Source organism: Astatotilapia calliptera, chromosome 20 (genome assembly GCF_900246225.1).
Source record: "Astatotilapia calliptera chromosome 20, fAstCal1.2, whole genome shotgun sequence".
In the NCBI taxonomy this organism is placed as follows: domain Eukaryota; kingdom Metazoa; phylum Chordata; class Actinopteri; order Cichliformes; family Cichlidae; genus Astatotilapia; species Astatotilapia calliptera.
In genome coordinates this window covers 28,540,179-28,567,919 of record NC_039321.1, presented here as the reverse complement: position 1 = coordinate 28,567,919, position 27,741 = coordinate 28,540,179, and the positions used below count along the sequence as shown (strand labels likewise).

The window sequence follows — 27,741 nt, the reverse complement described above, 5'->3', positions numbered from 1 at the left end:
CACTAGAAGATAACTCAAGGGAGCCTTTCACCACAAGCCTTTGAATCTGCAGTTGTGAGTTTGTAACTTTACAACCGCTATTCTCAAAAGAGGATAAAAAGAAACTCAGACTTGAAAGTGTTATTGTTGACACTTCAGTCTAGGAGCGAGCGTTTCCTCATAACCCTTATTTTACCCCGTTGCTGCTTTAATGGCTGAATCCCCAGAAAGTGATGAGTGTGGTCTTTGATCAGTCGCAGACGCTTAAGTAATCAGACTGTGTAGGCAACATTAGAGAATCTTTAATTTGGCGCACTGCAACAGGACCTCTGCAGCGTGTATTTGCAGAGTGTTTGTTTGGGTTGCTGAGGATGTGCCTTACAGATGTGTTTCTGCTTGTGTGTGTTCGTATATCTGCGTTTGGTGAGCGGGATGACTGACAAATGTGCCCCAAGGCAATAACAGGTGGCTGAGGGGCTGAAGGGCCAGAGCTGTGCTGCTCTACTCTGGAGTTGCTCCTAGCTGGCATATTGAGAGCAAATCACTCCTCTCCTCCTACACAACACAGCTCCCGACTTCCACTGCTGGACTAAAGGCATTTGGAAATGGGCCAGTCCCTGACATTAAAAACCGTATACAGCAAAAGCATGAATATGTCACAAAGCACTGCAGGGCTCTACTTATAACCTTCTTCAATAATATTTAGAGCATTTATGTTTAAATAAACAAGTCTTCCTTTTGGTGTCTTCTCTTATGGCATTGCTTTTTTTGTTCGTCCTAGCTGGTGCTCTTCTCTCCGCTCCCTGAAAGGAGTGACCATGCTTTAAATGACGCAAAGTGATTTGCCTTTCAAAAGGACGTTCCTCTTCTTCCCCTTCAGCTTTTTTTTTTTTTTAATGTTGCTTACACCATCCTACTTTGCTTATTTTTATTGCACATCCCCATTCGTCCGTCCTTCTCTCCGCACATAAATCCCTGTTTCCATCCATCTCTTTGATGAAACAGCTCAATTAACCAGCCAGCGTCAGAGGGGAGATTACATTCTGCACCATGCTGTAGCAAGGGTAATGACGGAGTCCAAGTCTGGCTACTCTGACAACAATATCACTGCTACACAAGCAGCTCCCAGCGCAGTCTAGAGATTCGCTGCCACACAAAATCCGCTGCATTTAATAGTATGATAATATGACCAGCAGTGGGTCTCTGGAGCATCGCTGCCACAGTGAGGATCCACACACACACACACTCTCATTCACTCCAACGTGCCCCTTCAGCAGCAGCTGTATCGTGATCTATTGTGTGGATGTGTGCAGTGCAGTGCGTTTATGGATGTTGTACAGATGGTTACAGTCATTGTGAGACAGAGCGCCTTCCTTCCCCTCCAGTCCCTCGACTGGGTTCATCTGGGACAAGCTCCAGGCTACTGAGGCATCGAGGAAGGGGGAGCGTGTCGGTTCACGGCAGTACTAGCACACAAACACTTGTGATACCCGCAGATTTTTAATCACTGCTTTATTAAAAATCCAGTCACATCTCTGTGCATGATATGCATGCGTTACTTACAAAACATGAGACAGGCAGTGAAGAACCGTCAAGTGGGGAAAATCTCACGACCATCAGCAGCTGTCTCTGGCAAATCCATTTAATACATATTGATATACTGTATATGATCTGTAGCATTAACACAACTGGTGCAACCATCTGTTTTCATTGGGCTCAGAAACTATTGGTTCACAGGTCGCAGAGGCTGACAGCAGGCATCTGTATGGCATACAGCCAGGTGAGCGCCTCCATCCGTCGGCACACCTCCACTGTCTGCTGCGTGCGCTGCCCCACCCTTATTTTCACTCTGATGTCTCCTTCAGTCTAAATATCTCTCTCTCAGTCTGTCTCCTGTTGATTTCTGAATTTCTTTGCTTTTCTTTCACCACCCCACTTCCTTTTCCTTTTCTTCTCTTATTTCAGCAGGTTTAAATTACCCAGCCTGACACCAACCTGCCACAACACACTCACTGCAGGTGTGTAGGAAATAAGACTGGTGAACTAGAAAAACTGCTGGGGTCTGCTCCGCTTTGTCGTTTTCCATACACCCGAGTGAAAATCTGATGAGGACATGGCAATCATAGACTGTACTTAACATTAAGCCACCCAGATATCAGCTGGGGGAGGGGAATGCATGAAGGAGATGAATATTCATATTAAATTAAAAAGGCAGAAAGAGAAGCAAAGCGAAGAATTTTACAAATGTGATGCAGTAGACAGTTGCAGCAGAGGGCAGCTTTATTTTGCACTTGACAGAGTATTATAAATGTAAAACATGGTTCAGTGCACTTAAAAATATCCATTAATCAATATTTCATAGTTTTTATTTAAGACAAACGCCAGCTTTAAGGAACATTAGCTAAAAAGGTAAAGGAAATGTAACGCCGACCAGTAAAGGTTCAATGGCAATCGGCACTGTTCTGTGTTCAATATAATGAGAGGAGAGCCTGTTGCATGCAGCGTTCTTGCTCTTCAGTCAGCAAGCGATAAATCCAGCCACAAAAGAGAAGAGATTTCCTCTAAAAGTATTCCACACCAACAGGTTACTCCTGGCACCTGACTTTCCTTTAACAATTAAAAGTGATTCAGTGTTACAGTATATTTCCCCCAAAACACTGCAATACACACGTCTGGTGAAATTTTTTACATTTGTCTAATTCTTTCAGTTAAATGTGTTTAAAAAATGTAATTTGATTTTTTCCCCCAAACATCAACAAGTCTGGTGGAAATACGATGTCCTCCCAATGTGAAGACATTTAAATAAGAAAGGTAAGAATAAAGTGATTTACACGAACCAGACGGTCGTCTTTTCACCGCCAGCATGAGACGAGCCAAAGGTGCGATTCTGAAACAAGCCACCTCCACCTAGCAGCCTAATTAATCCACTCACCAGCACACTCCTGCTCTCTCTCCATGTGATGACAAACTGCCCACCTCGTCACAAAAAGATGCTCTTACCTGCAGAGTGATGCTCCTTGGCTCTGTCGGCCCGTCCTTTTCGCCCTCTTTTCCTGATCTACTTGTGTCTTTTCTTTCTCTTCTCTATGAAAATGATCGTGCCCCTTTCCTCTGCTGATGCTGCAGTGATAGAAAAACACACCCTCCTTCGGCCTCTCTCTCTCTCACTCTCCCTCCCTGACTCTCATTGGCTGCCTGTTAGAGGTGACATCACCCTTCCTTTTCTGCCTGCCTCCCTCCCTCCTCCTCCTCTGTTCCCTCCCATCACTCTCCTCACCTCACTCCTTGTGGATTCAGGCCATTCCTTTATTGTACCCCTCTGTCCTCCCCTTTCTCCTTCCACACGGTCAGGATTAAAGGGTCCAGCAGCTCTTTTTACTGTTCTTGTATTCACCTGGGCAGTGCCAGGCATAATAATAATAGAGGAAATAGCCTATGGCTCTCCAGCACTTGTTCTCCCTGCACCGTTTCAGAGGCTAATAGACTACAGGGTGAAATAACGTCCATATGAGGTTTTGTGTTTGTAATCTCTACGCTCCACTGAGCTCAACTTTCATAAGCTCTTTTAATTCATTGCACTATTAAGAATTTCACTGGACTTCAGCTCATTATAGAGTAATCGCAGGCACAGCTGAGATGAATGTTACATAACGCCGGTGAATAAAAATGTGTCAGGAATATCTGCCATTTCTTATTTGAGTTTGGGGGAAGAGGTCCTGATTCGAGGCTTCATTGTTGGGCAATTCAGGGGCTGTGTGGATGTGCTTGTTGTCGGGGCCAAGATAACTTGGTGATGATAGTTGATGATCATCTGCCGCACGTGATAAAGCAGGTCTTTTATTTTACGTCCTTTTATCTGCTGCATCCTGCTAGCATGAATCTGTGTTTCAGTCTTCTCTGTTCCCCCTCCAGCTCATCCAAAAATCAAGGAATGTCGAACTGAATGTTCTTTTATTTGCTTTTAAAGCACTGAATAAAGTGGCACTATTTTAAAACCTCCTCCATCCCCATTCATTCTCTAAAACCCTTTAGGGCTGCAAGGCGTTCAAAAGGAGGATCCAAAATGCAAACACAGAGGAGTCAGGTTAAACAAACAAAAACGTGTATTAATCCTGCAAAAGAACACAGGATTATGGGACAAAGGGGTAGGCTGGGGTTGGCACTGAAAAAAGAAAGAATTATCTTTCCATGGAAAGATAATTCTTTCCCACCCAGCTCACATTTAAAAACTCACATTTATGCTATAATCCATATAAATGAAATTATTCTATAGAAGTGCCATGGTTGATCGTGCAGGACTCCTGCTTGACTCCGTGTAAAGCAGACAGAACATTACAACATTTCTAACATTTCTTTATCTCGAGGACCCTCTAATACAAAGTACAACCACAAGTCAACAAGCTCGTTATAAAAAGGTGACACCTAACGTTTCAATCCTTTAAGCAGCTGTCCCTCTTAATTTCACACAGTTTCACAACCCTAGCTGAACTCAAACATGTGTTGCCTTCAGGCTGCCTAAATGTTTTCCCTCATGCTGTTTTAAGATTATCATTACTACTTCTACTACTACATACTTATTTTGTAATTCTCTTACATGTGTTTTTGAAGTAGCAGTCCCAGAGAAACTAATGCTGCAGTGCATCTCGCCCTTTGTGAATCAAAGAGAGAGACAGAGAGATGGGCAAAGTGGGATATGTGAGGTTGACGCTAGACAAAGAGAGAAGGCTGGAAAGGATGTGCAACAGGTGAGAGTGATTAAAGGCAGAGACCGAAATGTTCTAAAGAGTGAAGAGAGTGTGTATAGAAGATAGAAGGAGTACTCTGACAAGCTGATGAATAAAGAAAATGAGGATGAGAGGACGAGGAGGAGGGATGGAGGACAGTGAGTGAGTCAAGAAGCACAGAGGATTAGTAAGGAGGAAGTGAGGGCAGCTATATAGAAGATGAAGACTGGAAAATGGTCGGTCCAGATGACATACCCAGTTTTGTTTGATGTTCACATTTTCCAATCAAAATGCTAAAATTCATTGGTAATGACCTGGATGGACGGGATTAGAAATGAGATGGGACAGCTCAGGCTGAGTGTTTTTTGAGACAACGTCACAGAGGCTGAGATGGTTTGGACATGTGCAGAGGAGGGATACTGGATATACTGGACAAAGTATGGTGAATATGGAGCTGCCAGGCAGTGGGAAAAGAGGAAGACCTAAGGTACACTAATGACACAAGACCTGGACTGAAAATCAGCAGGAACACATATTATGGAGTTGTTAATCCAAAATATGAGAGTTTTGGTTCAATTTGTTATAAAAAGCTATAACAGTGAGTGTCTAACGTCAACTGTAAAACATGGTGGAAGCTCTGTCTTGGTTTGGAGCTGCATGTCTCATGTTTGTGCACCAGTGTCATCAGCAAGAGTTCTCACTGGCAACAGCTTCATTTTTCAGCTGATCCCAAACACACTGCCAGTGCAGATACATGCACAGTAAAGCACACAATGGATCACTGTCAGTCATGGATTGATCTCCCCAGGGCCCAGACCTCAACGTCATCGAAGCTGTTTGGGATCGTCCTGACAGACAACGGAACAAAGAAGAGCTTTGAATGTCCTTCAAGAAGCCCGGAGAACTGAAATCCCTTTAAATAATTATGAGAAAGTTTTGCTAACAGAATTCACGCTGTGTTGGAGGATCAAGTGGTCACACCAAGTATTAATTTTCAAGCTCATTAGAATTGTACAAATTCTGTTTTTGCCTCATATACTGTATTTACATGTACATTTGCATGTTTCAATAAAATTGCTGCACGTATTTCCCATTTTCCTCGCAAAATTTAAAGAAATGAGGGGCAGCTCAAGACTTTTTCACAGTACTCTACATTTGGCAGAATCACTGACCCTTCCAGAAACATTGATGTAGCCAGTGTTGGTCAAGTTACTTGAAAAAAGTAATCAGTAACTAATTACTGATTACTTCCCCAAAAAAGTAATCCTGTTACTTTACTGATTACTTATTTTCAAAAGTAATTAATTACTTAGTTACTTTTTAAAAACCCGATTTACAACCTGAAGAGGTGATAAAGCGATAGATCTTTCAGCCCAATTCTACTTTTTCTGCATAATCCATCATACAAAATGTAATCAAATGGAAAAGTGTCTTTTTTTAACTTGTTTTATTAGTTTTAATCTTTTAACTTTATGCATCAAGCAAAAATTTTATTATATGCAACATTCTCTGACTGGAAGAAATTAGTTTAACATTTAAACCTATTTTCTGCACATTCCAGCACATGAAATAAAATATTTTTGTGTGTTTACACTCACTCTTTCAAATAGATGCAAGTAAAACACAGCAGAAAATAAATAAAGTCAAAGACTCAGCGGCCCTGTTGCTCTATTTTCACCTGTAAAGCAGGAGTGGGGGTAGGCGGAGGTTTACCCTGGTGCAGGTGTGCCACGGTCAGTTGAAGAATCCGCGACTTTCTCTGTGAGTTTCCCATTACGTCGTTGCGCACTCGGTGCTTGTTTAGAGGTTTTTTCGCTGTAAAAAGAAGTTTTCTTCCCACGCACAACGGACACTAATGTTTTTGTCACTTTTTATGGAATCAAACTCAAAGTAAGGTCAGTACTTCCACGCTTTAAACGCTGCACGCTCATACTCTCTCCCACAATCGATATAGGATCCATTGTTGATCTGCACACAGCTGTTGTCACGAACCTCGCACTCGCTTACGTCACTGTCATGAGACATTCTCGCAAAAAATCACGGTTTTAGTAACGCAGTAACGCAGCGTTCCTACGGGAAAGTAACGTAATCTAATTACCGTTTTTGCAATAGTAATCCCTTACTTTACTCGTTACTTGAAAAAAGTAATCAGATTACAGTAACGCGTTACTTGTAACTCGTTACTGCCCATCTCTGGATGTAGCTGAGTAGTTTCTGAGCTGCTGTAGTTTCTCTTTGTGCTCCTCATCAACATGAGGGTGCCAGCGTGCCCATCTGCCGCTGGTGTCCGAGGATCTGCCAAGCATTCAGACAAAAGCCGCTACAGCAGCAGACAGGATGGGAGTAATGATTGATGATGCTAGTTAGGTGAAAACCCCAGCCATTATTCCCAGGAGAGGCTGGATGGCTGAAGAAAGGCTGCAAGGTCAAAGTGAAATCTGGGCTTGGTTGGATGCCAGGAGTGGAGACTAAAACTGGGTTACAGGCTGAACAAGAACATGGAGCAGAGATGACGGTGCTACCTTAGAAAATCTGGGTTTGGTAACATTTTTTTAAACAGATGTTGAAAAGCGGTGAATAAAACTCTTAGGCCAATAAGCCAAAATGCAACAACTTTACAAGAAGCCCAAAAGCTGGATCATAATTATTATTCTCTTTATAGTTCATTAGTGATTTTTAGTCCACAGCTAAATTCCAGTGCAGTAATATTCCAGAGGCAGTTGCAAGTGGAGGATGTTGGAAAATTTGCAGCTTGTATGAAGTTGCACTCAAGTAAATCAATAGGGATGATGTCTCTGCTCCCTCTTTCTGATCGTTTCACTTCCCTAAAAGCAGTTTCATGTTAAAGAGACTCGAGCAAACGGAAGAAATAAAATAAAAATCACCTCCACGACCTTTGCAGTATAAACATATCTGTGAGGAGACTTTTATTCTCAGCTGTCACTTCTTCATACCCGCTGGCTGGGCCTTCACTCAAACCCATTCATCTGTGAGAGACTTCCCACTTGCCCTTGCAAAAGCTCTCTGCTCATTTTCCTTCCTCCCGACTTGACTGTAAGTGAGTCAGCTAGCAGACTGGCGGGAGAGATGGAATGATATATGAGGAGGAGGATGGGAGAGAGAGGGAGAAGGAAAGGTTATGAATGAACAAGTTAAATCCTGGAGTTGCAGGAAAAACAGACGCAGTCAGCAAAAGACAGAGAAGGGTGAGGGAGCGGGGAAGGTGGGGCAATTTCATCAGCTTAAAAAGAAGCGAGCAGACAGGGGCAGTACAGCAAAGGGCTGCAATGTGGGTGTGGAGTTTCAGCAAGGGAGAGAGAGAAAAGAGGTACTGAGATGGAGGAGGGAACAAGAGATTAAGGGAGGAAAAGGAGAATAGTGTGTCACCAAGGATGGTGTGGTGGAAAAATAAATACAGATAGTCCTCAAAAAAGCTACAAACACTGTAAAGTGTTTCCTGGTTGGCTCGAAAAGCAAAAAAAGCTTTAAAAAAAACATTTTTCTTCATGGTTAAATTAGGATAGAGTTAAAAAGAGTGAGACACATATCAATTATACGAGAAACAGATGGTTCTATATATAATAATAACTATATAAGATAATAATTAAAGGTTTAATCCTAAATGTGCCCTGACAAAAGCATCTTTCCTTTTCCTACAGGAAAAAACTTTATTATTTGCACGTGTTTAATTGATCTTCCCACTGTGTCATGTTAAAACATCTTCTGTAAAATGAGCCCAAATGTCATGCGAAAAGCATTGAATCCCTCGTCTATCACAGCAAGCTGCCTGAAGACAGTTTGACACATCAGCAGCCAATTAGTTGCACAATGCTCCTCCGGCTGTAACTTTTTAGTGCCTCTTACTTTTCCAGCCTTTTGTTGCTCCTGTCCCAACTTTTGTGGGATGTGTCGCTGCCGTCCCATTCAGATACGAGCTGGTGTTTCTCTTAAAATCGCAGGATGTGTGTTTAACCATTTGATATGTTTTCTGTGTTCTACTGTCAATACAAAATCTGGTTTTATGAGATGTGCAAAAAAAAAAAGTCCACAGTTTTCCCGTTTTACCTCAGTTTGTGTGAAAGGATGCATTGAAGGCAGTCTTGTTGTTTCTAGATCTTGTGTCTTTCTTTGCGTTGTAGTTTTAGCTTTCATACAGTTGTGCTCAGAACTTTCCAGTCATCGTGGGTATGAACGTCATGGTAATTTTCTTTGAACCTTTTTTTTTTCAGCGTGTAATGATTGTACAGCAAACATCTTTAAGGACTTTAAAACACAAGAATTGGAAATTTTTGGGGGATTTTCTGAACTACACAAAACTTTATGTATACACATCAAATCTTTTAAAAAGTGGTGCTGATGGTTCTTCAAACTCAGTGAAGATCTAAGAAGAACTTCTTTAGATTTACAAAAGTTGGGAAGGCCTGTGTGGAGTCATTTCCAAAGAAGCAGATTCCAAGATCATCGGTTCAAACAATTGTACCTACATACGAGTTATTCTGATGTGTCAGCCCTTTGCCGAGGCCTAGAAGAAAACCCAAACTGTTAGCTTGAGACTGAAGGAGATGGGTTAAGATTTTTAAGACAACCCTGCAACCAACCAAAGCTCAGGTTCACCGTGAAGTGAAAACTGGAGCACCAGTGTCACTGTCCTCAGAGAATAGAAGAAGCTCCTTCTCCACAGTCGACACCTTTAAACTCGACTGAAGTTTGTAGCTGCCCAAGTGAACAGAAGCATTTCACCTTCTTTATCAGAAGACAAAAAAAGCCAGGAAATTGAAATAAACTCTACCTAGAAGAGTGTTCAAATATCCAGTGAGAATTATGCCAGAAGCTTGTCGATGGGGATCAAAAGCATCTGATCGAGGTGCTAAAGCATGTTTAAACAAACATTACCATGACATTCACACCCATGATGAGTGGATACATACTTCTGACTACAACTGTATGTGTATGCAGCGATTAGTTATCACTGTCAGTGGGTTTTAGAGGTGTTTCTGAGCCCAGGCACTAATCTTTACACTGCAACTCTATTTTCTAGTTAAATATGGTGAGATTTGAAGGTCTAAAGATCACAGCCATTGAAAATTGGGGTTTCAGCCTTGTCCCTCGCGCACAGAGATATTTCTGTATCCTCTGAACATTTTAATTGTAATCTGTATGTAAGATGATGAAATAAGTTTATTTTATGTTGAAAAAGGTTTTTAAATTCTTGAACTATTGCCCCTAGTTCTTCACTGACTGATGAACCCTTCACTATCTTTAGCTCTGACAGACTCCTAAAAACTTATTTTGTTCGTTAACGTCTTTCCAGACCTTTATTAACCTTCCCCCAGCCTTTTCAACTAATATTGCTACTGTTAAATCCAACATATTTAAATATATATGTAAATATATATACAGTCACATGAAAAATCTTTTGGGTATAATTAAAAATCATCTTGCTCTCACCAGGTTCTACACGAACAACACGTGACATATTGCATTTTGTTAGTACGGTAGCAGTGCAGCCCATGAGTCAATGCCTCTCGGAACAATGCAGTTTCTTTGTAAGTTTATTAGTTTCTTCAATTTTATTTATATAGCGCCAAATCACAACAAAAGTCGCCTCAAGGCGCTTCTACGGCTCTCTTAAGGATTTACAAGGTTGAGGTCTGAACTATGACTGGGCCATTGCAACACTTGTTTTCTTGCTGTTTTGCTGGGATCATTGTCCAGTGGCATGACCCAGTTAGGGCCAGGATGTAGCTGTCAGACAGATGGCCTCAAATCTGACTCTAGAGTACAGAGGAGTTCATGGTTGACAGGAAGTTAAATCAAGTAGAAAATATTGAGGAAATTCATGGAAAAGCCGCAGAGAGTGACAGAAAAATGTTTTAAACACATTGACACGCAAAGGAAAATAGCAGTGAGTCAACAGTACTGCCAGCGCTGGGAAAAAGAAAGAGACGGGGGGGGCAATGTGACAATTTTATAAAGGAGGAAAAAATGGAGAAAGGTGACAGGTAACAAAAGTTATAAAAAAAAAAGACAAACCAAGAGTGAGAAGTGAGCAGTCAGAGCAGGTTTCACCAACTCTCATTCCCTGAGATTTTGACTACACAGTTCTTGGGTTGCTGGTGTGTCTGGTTTTTGGAGATCCATTGATCCATGTAAAGTCATTATGTGGCCAGAAGGTCAGCTGGTCGTCTCTGACCTGGCGTTAATCATTCAGTAATTGAGGGGAAATGACTCTGATTTAGTTTCCGCCCATGCTTGCAGTGGTATGGCTGCTAGATATGACCGGCGCTCCACTCATCAGAATCCATCTCATTATGCATGTTAACTAAATGTAAATAGCTTCAGACAAACCAGATGTGGTACACCAAAGGTTAGACCACCACTACAGATACAGATAATACATTGGTACCAGAAATCGAGGCCAGGCAGTCAGATCAGAAATGGTCAATTGCAGCTTATGTATACTCAAATTCATGTCATTGATATTCAAATTGAGACGTTTGCATAGAACTTGTTGCTGCGTGCTGTGTTGTTAAAGCAAAGGAATCACTGTGATGTTTGTTTACAGTCATTCACTTCAAAGGCTTCCCTCCCAAACCTCAAAAATAGAAACGACCCTTTACCATCTTGATCTTGTATTACTACTGACCATGTGGGAGTTGCATCATCTAATCATTTGCATTTTTAAGTCTAATGTAATATAGTAGAGATGGAAAAAAGTCCCACAAAGACATGGAGCTTATTCACTGATAAGGTTTCTGTGCCTTATTTGAAGATAAATACGCAGGTTTTATGTGGTGCCGTTAAATCGTCCCGCAGTCTTTGCCTTCTGCGTGGCACATGTCTCTCTGTGGCTCAGTAAAATTACTTCACTACGTGATCAGTAATGTAGCAGGGCTGAATTTCACACGGTGGCTTGGCTTCTCTAAAATGCCACAAGGTGCCTACTGCTGTGCCCCTGAGGGGAGGTGAGGGAGAAGCTTGAAGGGGAGGTGGTCGCAGATGTGCGTAGAGCGATAGCGACCACAGAGGTAATAAAGACTATGACCTTTACAGTAGACAGACTGTCACTTCTGGTTTGGGTCTGGACTGTGCAGTCACTGCGCTGTGCTCATTTCTGTGACCCAAAGCCAGCCTATGTACGCCCACCTGAGCCCAACGTTTTTGTTTTTTTAATTCCTCCTCTTCCTCGTCTCCAGTCTCCCTCTGCTTCACAAACAGAAGCACAAAGATTTGTCACTACATGGAGTTCAGCTCATCTGCCTGAAATACACACTCACTTTTTGCAGCTCTCTGCAGACGTTGTCCTCAGAGGCAGAGCAGAGATAGCAGCCTAATCAGGAGGTGATGACAATGCCGACACATTCAACAACAGCACATAACAGCCTCCCCAACCCGCTGCACTGCTGTCAAAACTGAGGACTGCTCCTGTCCTCCTTGATATGTCAAGCTTCTCCTTCATCCGCACATTTGGTACACAGTGTTCCCATCACCAGCTGGAAGAAGTTCAGAACGTAGAGATAAACATGACAAAAAAGAAAGTAATTTTTCTCAATTTAAAACTTTCTATTGGAATACTTTGCAATTGGAACACCTACCCAGTGATTAATGCACAACTTAATGGTGAGCTGTTAGCACAGTGTTCACACTGCAAACAAAGCCAGAGTTTATTGATTATGAATATTCAAGCCTCGCTTTTCCTTGTGGCACCTCAGAGTATCATCAAACCCTTGATTTGGAAATAAATGGCTGATTAATTCTGCAAAGAAAGGGTTATGCACAGTCTTGAGTTTTCTTTAGTATAAATATCTCTAGGTAATTAGAAACGTTAAACCAATTACTCTAATGAACTGATTTTGTCCCGCTGCCCGTTTGGGCTCAGTACTGAAAGAAAACCTTTTATCTGTGAGAGCAGAAATATTGTGATTTATTCCACAGCAGTAAAATGAATTAGGCTGAGAGCTTTCTGGCTCATACACAGACATCGTTAATGAACTCCATTGGCATTCATTTCCTCCTCAGCTCCACTATCACTGATGAGGAGGGAGCACTTTTTCTTTTGACGTGCTTTAACTTAAAGTTTCTTTTCTTAAAACAGTCGACACATGATGTAGTTTGTTGGGGTCTTTTGCTGTCTTTTTAAACAATCACAGGGTATTTTGTTTCTCAAAGTGCAACATAGAACTGTGAAATTTGAATTTGCCATACTGCAGACTGGCAGCACAAGATGCTCCCCCCCACACACACACACCACACACACACACACACACACACTTTAAACTCTCACAACAGTCACCCCTAAATCACTTCCAGAGCATGAAATGGAAATAAAACAAAATGCACCGACATGGAGAACAGGCAACACCTTGTTCAGTCTTGCACAGTCTAATCATCCCCACCCAGTGGAGGTGCCGGCGCAATGCATTGCAACAGCTCATTTGGCAGCACTGCTGACATCTTCATCCCTAATATACGCTTACGGGAAACATATTGAGCCAGAGGTGCAACATCTTTTCTTCAAGAAAAATCAAATATCCCCCCGGTTAGCAGAGAAGTTAGCCCACTGAAATCTTCTGCCAGGCAAATTCCCTGAAAGCATTAATTAGTTTCCCACCATTTAATTGGAAACCAAAGCCTTAACAAAGCAACAGATGCTTACAGAATGTGAATCAAGTGTGGCAAATGGAAAATGGCATCTGTGTTTCATACATGCAGGAGATGTGGCCGGCCATTGTACTGTAAAACCAGGTCTTACTGCGGGGCTCTGAAATCCCTGCATGACAGCACTGTAATTTCATTTATCACGCCTCAGCACGCACCAAATCAGACATGAACGCTTACGATTCTACCACTCGTGTGCAGGTTTGTGGCGGGAGCTGAGGTGGGGGGAGGGTCAAAGAAACATTGGTGGGTGGGTTCAATTCGATTTCTGGTGTTGTAGGAGTCCTGAAGTGGAACAAATTTGGCGTGTGAGAGCAGTGAAAAGAAGGTGGATACACAGGGGATTACTGAGAGAAATGGAGGGAACGACAGGTGCAGACATGCGAGGGGTTTAGAGGAGCAGCAGGGAACCCCAAGGAAGCAGAACAAGATACTGTGGTGTGAAAAAGTGTTGCCCCCTTCCTGATTTCCTATTTTTGGTATGTTTGTGTTAAGCTGGTAAATGTTTCAGATCAAAGAAATTTAAATATTAGACAAAAATGACACAATTAAACACAAAATGCAGTTTCTGAATTAAGGTTTTTATTATTAAGGGGGAAAAACTGGCTGGGCCATGCTTAGCAGCAACAACTGTAATCAAGTGTTTGGGACATCTGGCAATGAGTCTTTTGCTTTGCTGTGGATGAATTTTGGCTCATCTCTGCAGAATTGTTGAAATTCAGCCACATTGGGGGGGAACACTTTTATAATATTCTTAAACACGCTGGTACTGTGACTAAAAACTTTTCTGAAAGTAAATGGTGATATTAGATTATTTCTCTTTTGAATTAATAACAGGGTGTTACAAGGAATATTTAACCACATATTTTTAAGCCTAAAATGTGGATGTGACAAAAACTGTGGAGAAGAAGGGAACTTGGGGATGTTAAGATGTTATTCTTAAGAGTTAAGAATGAAAAGTCCATGAGTTCAAAGGTCTTGAATAAGTGTGTGGTTCAAGGCATGAATTATCCTAGAAAAGCAGAAGATAATGGGAATGACAGGAAATTACAAGCACTAGAACATATTTAGAAAAAACAGACTGACCAGATGCTGCTCTGTTCCAGCGACTGAGTATTTGGCACGATGTCCTCGTAAACACGAAATGAGACATCCGATTTTGTTCTTCTTGTTCAGCATTGTGAAAAAAATTGACTTTAAGGAAAACCCAAACAAAAGTAAAAAAACAAAACAAAAAAAAATAGCACAAAGCACCAGAGCAAATATCACAAGTTTAAACTTTGGTAATTCAGAGTGATGTGCGGCTGTTAAAACAAAAAGGGACAGTCAAGTGAAAAGAAAAGTATTCACAGGACTCTGTGCATCCTTACTGCTGCCATAGGATTTAAGAGGCTAAACAGTAGCCAGATGTTGCACTAGAATAAGAGATCGTGAGCATCTCTAAAAGACATGTTTGCAGTTTGCTATTCGTGAGCTTTCAGTTGGGTGTTGAAACAATGCCCCAATCTTTTTATCTCCCAGCCCAAGAGCTTCACCTCAGATTCCACAGGCCTCAGTGAGTGTGTTAAATATTAAAAGCTTATGACAGTACAATTACGAAAAGACTGAAGGGCTGCTAAGAGAAAGTTGTCACCGGACGGTTTAGGTTTGCAAAGTTGCATCTAAAGAAACCCCAAAACCTCTGAAATGCACAGAGCCAAACCCAGCATATCAGCACATCATACCTGGTGTCAGCACCGTGGTAGAGGGGTGATGGCACACAGGACCTGGAGAGCCTTATAGTCACCAAGTTATCAATGAACTCTGATGAATATTAAAGTGTTCCAGAGTCAAACGTGAGGCCACCTATCTGACAGCTAAAGCGTGGCCCATAATGGTTCAGAACATGAGAGTGATCCGAAGCACTGTAGCCATACCTACAACGTAATGACTGTGAGGGAGAGGAAATGAAATAAAAAACAGACTCAAGGTGTTGCAGTGGTTCAGTGAATCCAGACTGAAATGCTGTGAAAGTACCTCAAGAGAGCTGTACATGAATGAATGAATGGCTGTACATGAAGCGAAGCAATTTTTCAAAGAAAAGTGGGCCAAAATCCCTCCACAATAATCAGAGACTGACAAGTCAAATTAATCCAAGCTAAACAGTTATTCAAGCTACTGAATCATTTTTAAGTTTTCTCACTAAATCATCAACAGTATCGTTTACCATAACTTTTACTTCAGTGTAATATCAGTTTTTGGGAGGGTTTTTTGGAGGGGGGGGGGGGGGGGTTCTGAGGTAAGACAATAAGAAAACAAATGAAAACATGTGAGTAGCACACAGAGAGCAGAAAGGCTCGAGATTAAGTGTTGGTGTACAGTTCTCTGTCCAGCTGTGGTGATGCGGTCTGGTTTCCAGTAATATTTTGGACTTGAGTCAATTCACACACTTGGTTTCTGGGTAGCCTGTGGTTTGAAATGGTCTAAACTAAAAAGAAAAACTTACACAATTTGTGCCCATTGTGTTTTTTTGCTATGTGGTATGTCAACACGTTTAACTGTTAAACGACCAAAGCTGCTAGACTCCAGAAATTGTGTTTTGCTTGTCTTATTTCAGCACCGATGTGGGAGAGGACTACAGTTTCCTTGTACTCATACTAAATATGACCATGCAATGACGATGAGAGTTAAACTTATAACAGATTTGTTTTGTTTAGACTACACAACCCATTTAAGTAACGACAAACCTAAATAAACTCTGTGATGATGCAAAACGACAAGATAAAGGACCAACAATGGTCAGGTTGACTTCAAAACTGAACACACAAGTCGATCACGTTTTCAGGTTGGTTAAAACCAAGGAAAGGTGGCAATCTGACAGTGAAGGTGAAAATGTGTGTATACCATCGTTTTGTTGTCTCTCTCTTTCATCAGTAATGAAAACCACACACAGGTTTGAGAATGGAGGCCAAACTGGGTCAAGCTGGGCTCCTCTTCTGGTTCCAACTGATCCCTTTACCCAGCAGGCACTCTGCTCACGATGGCATCAGTTATTACATGTTTAAGTGATTTTTTTTTTCCCAACAGTCAGTCTGATTCGTAGCATTGCAAGGGTTCGATTTGGTACTCGTGCTACACAAACTAGAGTGTCGGACTGGCAACAATTTTTTTTGTGTTTGTTCAACTGCTAAGTAGAATTATGAATAGACATCTTTGATGGAATTAATTTGCTGCAAATAGTGGTTAAAACACTGTTAAAAGAGACAATGAACGCATTTTTATGCATTTATTCATGTAGTTATTCCACTCTGATTCAAGGCTGGGTCAGCGATTTAATAGCCAAAAATACTCTAGAGTTTATGTGGTTAATGTTTTTTTTTCTTTTCTTTTTTAAATCTCCTTCAGGTTTTCTCTTCATTTTTGTACCATCCTTAAAAATGCCACAAAACTTTGAAAAGTGCATTTTTGTGAATAGCTCCAAAACTTTTCAAGTTGTTCATATACCCCTCATAAAAATGTTCCCCGTCATCAAAGCTTGTGAGGTCACAAATTTGCAACAGGAAACCACCAACATTTTTTCCCCAAAGGTTTTATAACCATCCTGTTCAAACAATCTTTTTTTTGTTTTTTGTTTTTTACACAGCCAGAGAACAAAAAAGATTGAACATAATAAACTCCCAAACCTTTTGTACAGAGAAATCAAACTAAATGAAGAAAACATCTCTTATATTAGTCCATGTTTTATCCTTTGAATCCCCTCTTGCATTTGCCATTAAATTGGGAAGGGAGACACAACAGTGTCAGAATGAGGCTCTCTGTGTTGTACGCAATGTCAATCAGTCTATTTCACTTGCTGGTTTTATCTGTTTTATGTGGAATAGAAACCAGCAAGTCTAGGCCATTCAACAAGTAATCCAGTAATGTCTATGTTGGTGTGTGCATGTGTGTGCGTTCAAAGGTTATCAATGTGAATGTGTAAGGAGTAGGCAAACCTAAAATTAAGTGTATGCATGTCTGTGTGTTAAGAGTCTCAGAGTTTAAGCCAGTCCGAATCCCTCGGAGCATTCCTGAATGGCCAACAGCAGCATATGTCTCAGCTTCTCGTAGCTCTCGTAGGCTGGAAGGTCCAGCTGGTTAAAGCTGAGGATGAAAAACAAAACATTACAGTTTTAAAGTTTTGCTCTTTTGAACCATCTACAAATATTTGTGCCATATCAACTTTCAACATGCTCACCAAGTGTGAGCAGATGGCAGGCGGTCAGTGGATCGATCATCACGGTGGATCTGGAACTTCTGGATGCCGTTCATGCCTTCCAAAGCTGCAAAACCCTGGAGGGGAACCTTGGATGTGCCAGTGACAAACTGCAGGAACTTGGCCCGGTCTGCTTGATCAAATGACCGCAAGGCCCTCCAGAACCATTGAATCTAAAGGAGAGAAAGAAAAAAAATTTATCCGAGTTACAAACATACATTTCTGTTTCAGTTATAGTAAGAAAATGTGATTCTTAAGCAATATGCAAGTGTCTTGTGGTCAAGAAACATTTTAAGATAATTTATAAGGCTTTTCAATATTCCCAAATCATATTCAGCGCTATGTGTGAAAGTTCAAATGAAACGCTTTATCGAATCAAATGTGTCTGCATCACTTCTGCAGCTGGAAACTTAAGTTCAAGCTGCATCATATTAACAAAAAAAATAAATAGTATTCGCTGTTCAGCTGCATGCTAGTGTATTTGTTAAGTCCTCCAGGAGGAATCGTGCACATATCTTACCAAACAGTTAAAAACACTGCAAACATTTCCTCATCCCTACCTGGATTGAGCTGGACTGGTACTTGTGATATTCAGTGTTAGCCTTGAGGTCATCGATGTCAATAGCTGGCAGGCCAGAAATGAGCAGTTCCAGCTCCTGCTCAGTGAAGATGGAGATCAGTCTCTTGGGGATGATCTCGTAGAAACCCTCAAGAAAGGCTGCGAGTTGCTTGCGGATTGCACCTAGTGAGTGAGAATTTGTTTATTTTTCAGTTAAGCACCTGAAAATTCAAAGCATCTCTCAATAATGTATGGTTGTAGCTCAACTTTGCATCTTTAATGCTGCTGCAGTGCTGCCACCTAGTGGCATCATTTAGATTGCATTATATGCTGGTTTAACATGGCAATAAAATGGCATCTGCTGATGACTTATTGTTTTTGCCTACACCAATTATTTTAGCATTTAATTTCACTGATGCAGCATTAGTATTAAGAAAAAACTCACCTGTCATCTTCATCTGGCACACCAGGTGCACATACTCCTTTTTGTTTTCCTCTGTGACCAAAATATTGGCTCCATTTGGTTTAAGGTCTCTGACTTCACATACCCCAAACTCCTGGACCTACACATACAGTCAAAGTCAAAAACATTGCCCTAGATAGCAGCAGCATTTTTAAGGGTTCAGGTAATTAAACCTTAACAGCACTTCTATGAGAACTTCGAACCTTTAAGGAACATATTAAATTCCATCAAACAGAAAAAAATACATAAAGAATAGACACCAACCTCTGTGCTGAATGTCAGCTCATAGCCCAGGGTGGAAACATCATTTTCCAACAGGTAAACCAAGCCCTGAAAGAATGGGTAATCCTCGCTTTCCATGTCTGTATACCTAGGAATATCACAGAAATGTAATCATATTATTGCTGACTGGTTCTCCGGTTGCCACAACATTTAGTGTTGTATTTAACTAGGCATGGGTTTGTTGAGATCATTACACTAACTGGTGCAACGTGTCGACAATTAGGTCACTTGGGTTTAAATGCTAGTAGCTCAAATACCTGACGCTCTTGCCCAAGATGTGCTTGTAGAAGCTGCGGGTGAAGTAGCACTCCAGTAACCGATTATCATAGACTGCCTTAGCCACAACACGACCCACAAACTTAAAGTAGCTGAGATGGTTGGGGTTGCAGTGCGATGATGGGTTGATGGTATAGGTGACACGATCCCCTGGTGAAGTGCGGAACAGGGCATACATTGGGTTGAACATCTCCCGGGAGATGATCATGTACCATTCCCTCAGCAGGCCACCAGCATCCTGACCCTCCTCCCCTTCAAAAACAATGTACCTGTAAGGGAAGGTGAGTGGATCAAGTTGAGTGGGTTTGAATTGAGGAGACATGCAGATAGACAGAAAGAGCAATGAAGCCTTACAGCCTGTTCTTCATGTCCTCTGGGCTCTTACGATGCAGCTCCCTGTACGAGTCCTCAAACACATGATCTCTCCTCACATGTACTGCCATGTCCTCCTTCCTCAGGCCTTCATCCAGCCGCTCCAATTCCTGGCGGAAGTACCTACAGAGATAAATAAAAATTCCAGCATGTCAACGATGGAAAAAAAGGAACACTTCAAAGTACAAAATTTAAGCTGAAGATAATTCTCCTTACTTCCTCTTAACATCAAAGTCTAGGATGCGTATGTAGTCAACCAGTACTGCAAAAGGTCCATCGGCCAAGTGAGTGGTTGACTGCCGCAGGATCTGATTAAGTACTGTGCGGTGAGTTTCTAGAAATAAAGAGTAAGGACTCCCATTAGAACATATACCATAAGATAAGATACCTTTATTAGTCCCACGAGTGGCAAATTTCATGTTAAGGCTGCCGACCATTGCCAGCGCAATGGCGGCGCCATCTTACCCTCTGACCATACATACATTACACAAAAACATCACATGGGGAAGACAGGTCAGAGAGGTATAACAATGGAAAATGCACAACATGAGGAAAGATAAGGAGAAAAAAAAATACCCCCCCAGACTGAATTCCAAGAGATCAGTTTGAGAACAGAAAAAAACACCTCTGCACATGAAAAACTCTTAATACACCAAAGAAACACATGACAAGCAACAAGGATGGGTAAAGGGTGAGAGACAGCCAGTGTAGACAGTGCATCCGGGCCTGCAGCCTATGCGCTGGTCTCCTTGATCCACCATCTGCATCGGAAGGGAATAAGCGTCGAAGGCGTTTGGAGGGGGAGGGGGGATGAGTGTCTTCCAGCCAACCCAGGTGGCCTTGCGTAGGATAGGAAGAACAGTCTAAGCACAGACTGTTATCAGGGTGTTTTTGTTCAGCTCTAGCCTTGAGATCACAGCTGGCGCCTAAGTGGTATCTGCATGAAGTGATGGTGGTTTTTACTTTAGTGCGAACAACTCGTATGAATTTCAAAGCAGTTCTAACAGTCCGACACTGGTCTCTCAATCTTCCGTTGGAGAGCTGCGAGCTTCTCCGTGATTTTATCAAAATTACGCTCTGTGATGTTGTCGTTCTCGTGCTCAAAGAGCCGATTCTGAGAACTCGACCGCAGTGAGCTTCTCCAAGATGTGATCCAATTTGCGCTCAGAATAAGAGCTCTGAGTGTTCACGGCAGCCACAAGCTTCTCCAAGATCTTATCTGTGCTGCACTCAATGAGCCCATTTTGAGAACTCACGCCTCGTCTCATCGTTTCAATCCCAGCGGGCAGCCTTGTGGGGGTTTGAACAGCTGGTTCCGCTTTCTTAATTCTTCGATAAGTCAGGGCCAAGCCAGCTCCAATCAGCAAGAACCCTGTTATCATGGTTCCGAATAGGTAGATATCTTCAGCGTCTTCGATCGACAGTCCCGCCAGGCACACGACCCTCCAGTTATGCCACCCGTCCATCGTGTATCCGGCACGGAAAGTCCCTCCAGGACACTCAGGCTCACCCGAGCCCAGGCTTCTCGTTGAGAAAAGGGTGTCAATTGCATTCAGGGACCAGTTGATCAAATCCATAATTCCTCTTGTAGGTTTTAAAGAACAGACTGTGAGAGCATTCCAGTGAAAGTAATACAAAAAAACCACGAGACTAGACAAGGACACAAGAGGCTAAGCAGGGAAGCTAAGGGAGAGGAGGAGAGGAGAAAAGTGTGACCGCCTTCGTCAAGAGCCAGAAAGAAAAAAAAGAAAACTAAAACAAAGCTTTATCATTCTCCTTATTTGAATATTTTAGGCTTACCAGCAAAGCGGAGAAACTTCTGAGTGTCTGGTGGCAGATTTGAAGAGATGTGCATGGAGGATGGTTCCCTGGAAAAGAATGGGTCTAGAGATGAAGGTGTGGCAGGTGTAAGAGGTGCTGGAGACAGTGGTGGAGGTTCATCTTTGATGTGAGAAAGCTGGCTCTCCCGCGTATCCCTCACAGGAGGTTTGCTCTCTCGCTCTGTGGCATGGACTAGAAAGAATGCCTCCACAGCAGGCTGGAGAACTGGGAAAACAGCATTAGGAGAACATATTACTTAATCCCTGATAGCAATTAGTAGAATATAAAAATCACAGTAAGTACATTTCTGAATTTCCACCTACCCAGGACGGCATGCTGGTCATGTGATTCCTCTAGTTCTTTCAGACACTCCCCGAGCATATCCCATAATTCATCCAACAACAGCTGCTCACTGAGCAGAGGGAGATCTGGAAGTCTCTCTTCACTCTCTGATTGACCATTTCCTTCTTCATCTAATAAAGTTACAGTATAGACCGAATCATTGCATCAACGTTGCTGTCAGCTGTCGTGTACATTTCATTTTGACTGTTAACAAGACTGCTCTCTAGTCTGTGATTAAAAACGTATTTATCTGTATTGCAGCTGCTTGTTAAAAATCACAGTAAAGCAGAGAGTGTTTTAAGGTATAATTAACAGGATGCTTGTGAGTCATACCCAGAGGTGCAGGGTCTTGCTCTAGAGGAGACGGCTGGTCCACATCCATTGGAGAATCATCTCTCTGTGCTGACTGGGATTCTGAAACCGACTGGCCTTCAGACTACAGAAAATAAACCAGGCAGAACCAGAGGCAGAAACAGAATGTGAACAACAGGGGGAAAAAACAAAACAAAATAATGATTGACATGATGGCTTGTTTGGAAATAATTAGGGATGCACAGATTTATTTGCCAATAATCATCTTGTTTACTGAAACTGAGCTATTGGCCAATAGAGCAGTGACTAATATTTATCTGTTTTGTGTAACAAATTTAGGTACATTTATGGTTACATTTTTAATAGGCTGAAAATTAAATAGTATATACAGAATACACTCATCCAGTCTTTTTTTGATACAGTATTGGCCAAGAACATCAGAGCATCCCTAATAGTGTTCAATCTTGACTGAGACTGTCATGCAAAATGACATTCCCATGATCCACTGACACAGCAAGTAAGGAAGGAAAGGAGGGCGGGAGGAAGGGGAGGGTGGGCCAAAAGCATGAAGCAACATCAGCCAGCAAACAGACGACTTCAGTGAAACAAATCAAACCATTTGGAGCAGGCAGCACATTCACATCTAGGCACCATCAAAACTAGACTACATCAATGCAAAGAATGATAAAGAGTGCAATGAATCACTGGCCCATCTGTCTCTCTGTTGGAGCTGTCAATGTTCATCATAGCAGCAAAGCAGATGTCACAATGCATAAATTACTTGAAGTAGCAAACTATAGGGTGAATGTAAAATGTGTTTACAAATAATTAAATCCAATACAAAGGTTAGAATTGGAGTTTCCTACTTTTTAAAGGCATGTGCAATATAATTAATGGGTTGGCTAATAGATTAAAATGTCCAAATCCAAAACAGGCAAATTCAAGGCAAATGACTAATAGTATGTATCTTGATGACCACCACACCAAGTATGAATAAATTCACTGTGAAGGTCACACCGCATAGTCAATGATGACTTTTCATTAAAATGATGATTGACTGTGTGAGTAAGAATGCCTGCTGTCAGTGGAGCCCATGCTAACCGTGGCAGCAGCAGCCGTGCCAACAGGGGCAGCAGCCCCAGCAGGAGGATGTGGGGCAGCCATTGAGGATCCGGCAGCGACGGCGGCAGAGGCAGAAGGGGCGGTGGGTGGGGGGGCCTGTTGCAGCCGACGTGCCCGTTGCCCCTCTCTCACCATCTGGATGATGGCATCAGCCTCGGCCTCCAGCTGACGCACCGCAGCCTGGATGCTGCTTGCTGAGCCCAAACTGGTGGAGCCTTGCCAGTCACAAATGGAAGAAAGGGGTTTTAATCATTGAGACATGATGACTATATTGTACACAAAAACCAAGAAAGCACTGTATATGTAGCATGTTTTTTACCCAAGCGCCCTGTCTGTTTGGCCTTCTTGTTGGCGCGCCTTGTGTCCTCACGGAGCTGGATGATAACCTGCAGCACTCGCAAGAAAAACTTCTGTGTTGATGTCTTGGATGTTAGTGAGCTCATACAAGGAAGCTGCAGTTCACGTCCCCCAAGAGTGCGCTTCTGTGCCGCAACAATCACCACACTCTCTGACCCGTCAAACCTGTGTCCCAATCAACAGACACATACAAGGCATAGGAGTTTATAGTCATCATTACGATGCAAATTTAATGAGTATATTTTTTTTCTAATCTGCCAGTCATCTATGCTGACAAAATAATGCCACTGACCGATGAGAATTGTCATGAGCTAACCTGCTTGTCATCTTGCCCTTCAGTCTAGCTGATATGGAGGAATCCTCGGGAGGTGCGTCAGGGGAATGTGAATCAGCTTGTGCCCGTCTCTGCTGCTCCAAATTGTACTCTCTAAGCTCGGCCAGTAATGTCCCTTTAAAAAAAAAAGAAAAAAGAAAAAAAAAATAATGTTCCAAAAGTTTGTAAAGAAAAAAAAACTGCACTGAACTGAAAACAGGAATATGAACTGGCACCTACGCTCTTCCCCAAAACCTACCGATCTGTTTGCAAAGAGTGTATCCGAGATGTCTTGCGCCGCTAAGCAGCAGTCTGAGTACAGTGTCTCTGGTGGAAGCATCTCCTCTAGAAAGCTGCAGCAGAATGTTAGCTGCATCTTCCAGACCTTCCTCTGAACACGAGTGAGATGTCAACACCTTTCGCAGAGGAAAAGAATCGTTTGTGAAAACACATCATTGCAAAAATAAATGTTGAAAACAAAGAACAGAAAAATATATAAAGACTTAAAGACATCTTAACAAATGAGATCATTATGAACAAGCAGTAAGACAATTTCCTAAAACTATCGACACATGTTATGCTGCATTACTTCTGCATGAATCCAGGTTCCAAGAACACACTGTCATGAACAAGCTGCTGTTTATGCTCCTAAACACAAAAAGCTACCAATAAGGGCGTAACCAGATGAGGTGATCTGTCCGTACTGCAGCCAAGCATGTATTTGACAAGTGCGATTGCTGTGTATAGTTCCCTGGCCTACTTGAACATCTTGGCCAGCACTAACACCCAAGGACAGCACTAAAACTTCCTTGATGGCTGCTTACAAATATATTTGGTAAATGGACTGGTTCTTATATAGCACTTTCTACTCTGAGCACTCAAAGCGCTTTACACAACTTGCCTCATTCACCCATTTACCCAAACACCGATTATGCCAAGAAACCTTTGGCACAAAGGTCACAAGAAAGGAGTTGAGAGTTGTTGTTTTTTTAATTTTTTATGTAATCTGACTTAAAAAAAAACAAACAAAAAAACCCTTTTCTGCTCTGATTTTTCCCCCCTCCTCACATAAAGTAATATTATCCAGCCATAATAATCTACTCTTAATTCTGGATGAAGAAAACACAGTCAACATTCTCAAAGTAGTCTGGTTAATTTATCTGGGAGTCCAGCATTTTATTTTTCCCTAATAGTGTTTAACAGACAAACCACTGCACTTTTGTTACTTCTTAAAACACATTTTTACTGAAGAATTTACTGTAGACTGTGAAAAAAGAAGACAGGCTTTTTTTTTTTAAACAACATCCTAAAATGTGTTTTAACATTTGTGTCTCTGCCACGAGAGAATCGCAAACATCAGGCAACTCTTCCACTAACAGGATATTAAAAGAAAAATGTGTTTTCAATATCTGAAGTCCTTGCCTCAAAAACTGAAATGCCTGTTGATCTAGAGCTACTTAATGCAAAATATTACTGAATTTTAGTTTTGAGCCAAAAAACTAAATGTATCCTGACTTCAACTTAACTCCGTTTACCAACAAGCTTGCCTTAATTGACCCTTAGAAGTTATTCAGAGAAATATCTTGGAAAACCCCTCAACATTTCTTTAAATCATTTCATCATACCTCCACAGACAGTTGAAGCTGTTTTTCTGTCAGTCCAGTGGAAGCCAACTTTTCACTCTCTGTATTGCTAACAGCACCCCTCTGTTTTCCTGTTTTGAAAAAAAAAACAAAAAAACATTTTCATTAATAAAAATGATCATTTTCTAATAAAATCTCTTGCATTGTAAGATTTAAATGTAAGATTTGATCACATTTTATTCAGGAATAAAGTACCACTACCTGTAGAGATTGTTCCAGTGGACGTGGGTATAGAGATTGTTGTAGAGGATGTCTGAGAGGTTGCTATACTTGTCCCTGAGGATGTACCCTGGGCTACAGCTCCTACAGAAGCCCCTGGGCCTGCCACAGTGGACTGCATAGCGCCCACTGCGGCGGTGCCTTGTGTTGTGACTGAGGCTGTGGCTCCTGAGCTGGTTGCCGTGTTGGGGTTAGGAGCCTGTGGAGTTGGGTGTCCAGCAGGCACCTCTGTGGCCTTGTTGTCAGGGAGGGCAATGGATATGAGGGAGAGCAGGCGCAGCAGCTTTTCAGTGAGCAAGGAGCTCCGTCTGATCACAGGGTGGGACAACATGTTCATCAGCTGGCCTAGAGGAGAGGTCTCCAAGCTGAACTGGGCTCCCTCTGCCTCTGCACTTCCACCTAGAGGCACCGTCTTCATTGAGGCTTTGCCCTTACGGCTGACATTCATGTTGTCAAGCTTGACCAGTAGGTCCCAAAAATCGGTGGAGATTCCTAGAGACTGGAGGGTAGAGGCAGTAGACCCCAGGGAGTTCTGGGTGTTGGAGACATTAGGGTTGGTCTGAGACTGTGACCCTGACCTAGAGCCTCCACCTCCACCCCCTCCTCCTGAGGAGCCTGAACAAAGACGAGAGTCTAGGTCAGAAGACGAAGCTGACAAGTCCTTACAACGCTGCTGCGTGAAGTGGCTGGGGAACACCTACAGAAGAAAAGAAAAAACAAAAGGACACTGAATAACTTGCGTAACCAACTTCATTTCAAGTCTTAGAACACAGAATGGACAAAGATTTAGATCAATATAGCTAAACCCTCACCTTGGCTAGCTGAATAAGTGTGTCCAGCACATGTCGACAGACCACTGGAGCAGCTTGTGGGTGGATGTGAACAGTGGAGCCTCCACCTCCAGCACATGTGACACTCGTTGCACCCGCTGACACACCTCCCAATGTCCCAGAACTTGAAGAGCCTCCAGCTGAATGCCTGTCAGCGTGCTTCCTACCTGATGCTCGCTGAATCTGGAAAATGTTTGTTCGGCAACCCAATGCTGCATCCATAGAAACAGAGAGCCAGGAAAGCTGACTGGAACTGCGAGACTCCACCCTGTTCAATAACTCTAAGGAGGAAGCTGGGGATGAAGAAGAAGAAGATGAAGATGAGGAGAGGGACGAGGTGGCTGTGCCTTTTCCTCCACAGCTTCCCTGGCTGGTCCTCTTGCCGCGAGAGTCCTCTAGACGTGAGGTCTCCACGCATACCTCACTCTCACTGCTTCGTTGGAGTATTGACAACAGGCTGCGAATGACCCACCCACGTGTCTGAGAATGGTAGCAGAGGTTCCTGAGCACACGGTGCAAACGGCTGGTGTTGAGTTTCGGTTCATCCACAAACAGCAAAACCAGCAGGCAGGACAAAGCCTCGTGGTCCAGAAGCAATCGTCCACGCAGACGCAACAGGGAGTCGACACTTGAACTGGATGGTCTGAAGAAAAAGTAGTAACAGTATGTCACCTGTCAAAACTTCTGTAAGATTTCCTAAATGCCAAACCGACATTTTATTTAAAAAGGAAAACATTTCAAAAAATTAGATCACTGTTATTATACCTGTGGTTTGTTCCTCCACCCATCTGAAATGTCCCTCCTCTCTGCACAGCCAGTCGGGTGTACTGGACGCCACGATTGCTTCCTAACCGGCTAGTGAAGGCCGGTGAGCGCAAGATGGCTGAGAGGGCTGAAGATGAACTATGACCAAAAAGCCTTTCATGCATCAGTTGTCTCTGACGTGCCTCTTGCTCTCTACGTAATGCAGCAGCTTCAGCAGCAATGTCTGGAGGCATGACAGCCAACACGCTGTCCTCCATGTCTTCAAGAACACTGCGACGGAGCTCTGATGGCAGTGTCTGGATGAAAGTTACGGGATCTAAAGGTGTGTCTCCTTGGGGAGGCTGCTGGGCTAGTTCCCTACGCTGCTGCTCTGCTCGCTGCTGGGCAAGAACCTAAGACAACCAATGGCATGCTTAGTAAATAGAACCAATTGTCAGTGACTTCTTTTGTTCGAAATATCTATGAGTAAGCAT

The 27,741-nt window shown here is 42.4% G+C and overlaps 2 protein-coding genes across 20 annotated transcripts in view; both read right to left on the bottom strand.

Annotated features, from left to right (window-relative positions):
• Window positions 1-3,128, bottom strand: part of l1cama (L1 cell adhesion molecule, paralog a) — a 41,390-nt gene extending 38,262 nt beyond the window's left edge. For all 4 annotated transcript variants that reach the window (XM_026153958.1, XM_026153960.1, XM_026153961.1 and 1 more), the window contains exon 1: window positions 2,980-3,128. The gene's annotated coding sequence lies outside the window, so the exon portion shown is untranslated. The remainder of the gene's footprint in view (window positions 1-2,979) is intronic.
• A 13,483-nt stretch (window positions 3,129-16,611) lies between these two features.
• huwe1 (HECT, UBA and WWE domain containing E3 ubiquitin protein ligase 1) overlaps window positions 16,612-27,741 on the bottom strand; it is a 50,889-nt gene continuing 39,759 nt past the window's right edge. For 12 of the 16 annotated variants that reach the window (XM_026154019.1, XM_026154029.1, XM_026154026.1 and 9 more), the window contains 19 exons: window positions 27,269-27,660; window positions 26,486-27,146; window positions 25,656-26,370; window positions 25,437-25,525; window positions 24,071-24,227; window positions 23,815-23,947; window positions 23,461-23,675; window positions 23,121-23,356; window positions 22,041-22,143; window positions 21,689-21,838; window positions 21,345-21,590; window positions 19,761-19,878; window positions 19,527-19,667; window positions 19,154-19,441; window positions 18,879-18,984; window positions 18,597-18,714; window positions 18,153-18,334; window positions 17,575-17,765; window positions 16,612-17,480 (listed from right to left, as the gene is read on the bottom strand). In XM_026154019.1, the coding sequence (XP_026009804.1) occupies window positions 17,378-17,480; window positions 17,575-17,765; window positions 18,153-18,334; window positions 18,597-18,714; window positions 18,879-18,984; window positions 19,154-19,441; window positions 19,527-19,667; window positions 19,761-19,878; window positions 21,345-21,590; window positions 21,689-21,838; window positions 22,041-22,143; window positions 23,121-23,356; window positions 23,461-23,675; window positions 23,815-23,947; window positions 24,071-24,227; window positions 25,437-25,525; window positions 25,656-26,370; window positions 26,486-27,146; window positions 27,269-27,660 (4,344 nt within the window). In that variant the 3' untranslated portion in view covers window positions 16,612-17,377. The other 4 variants (XM_026154027.1, XM_026154032.1, XM_026154030.1 and 1 more) reach the window with 3 other exon arrangements.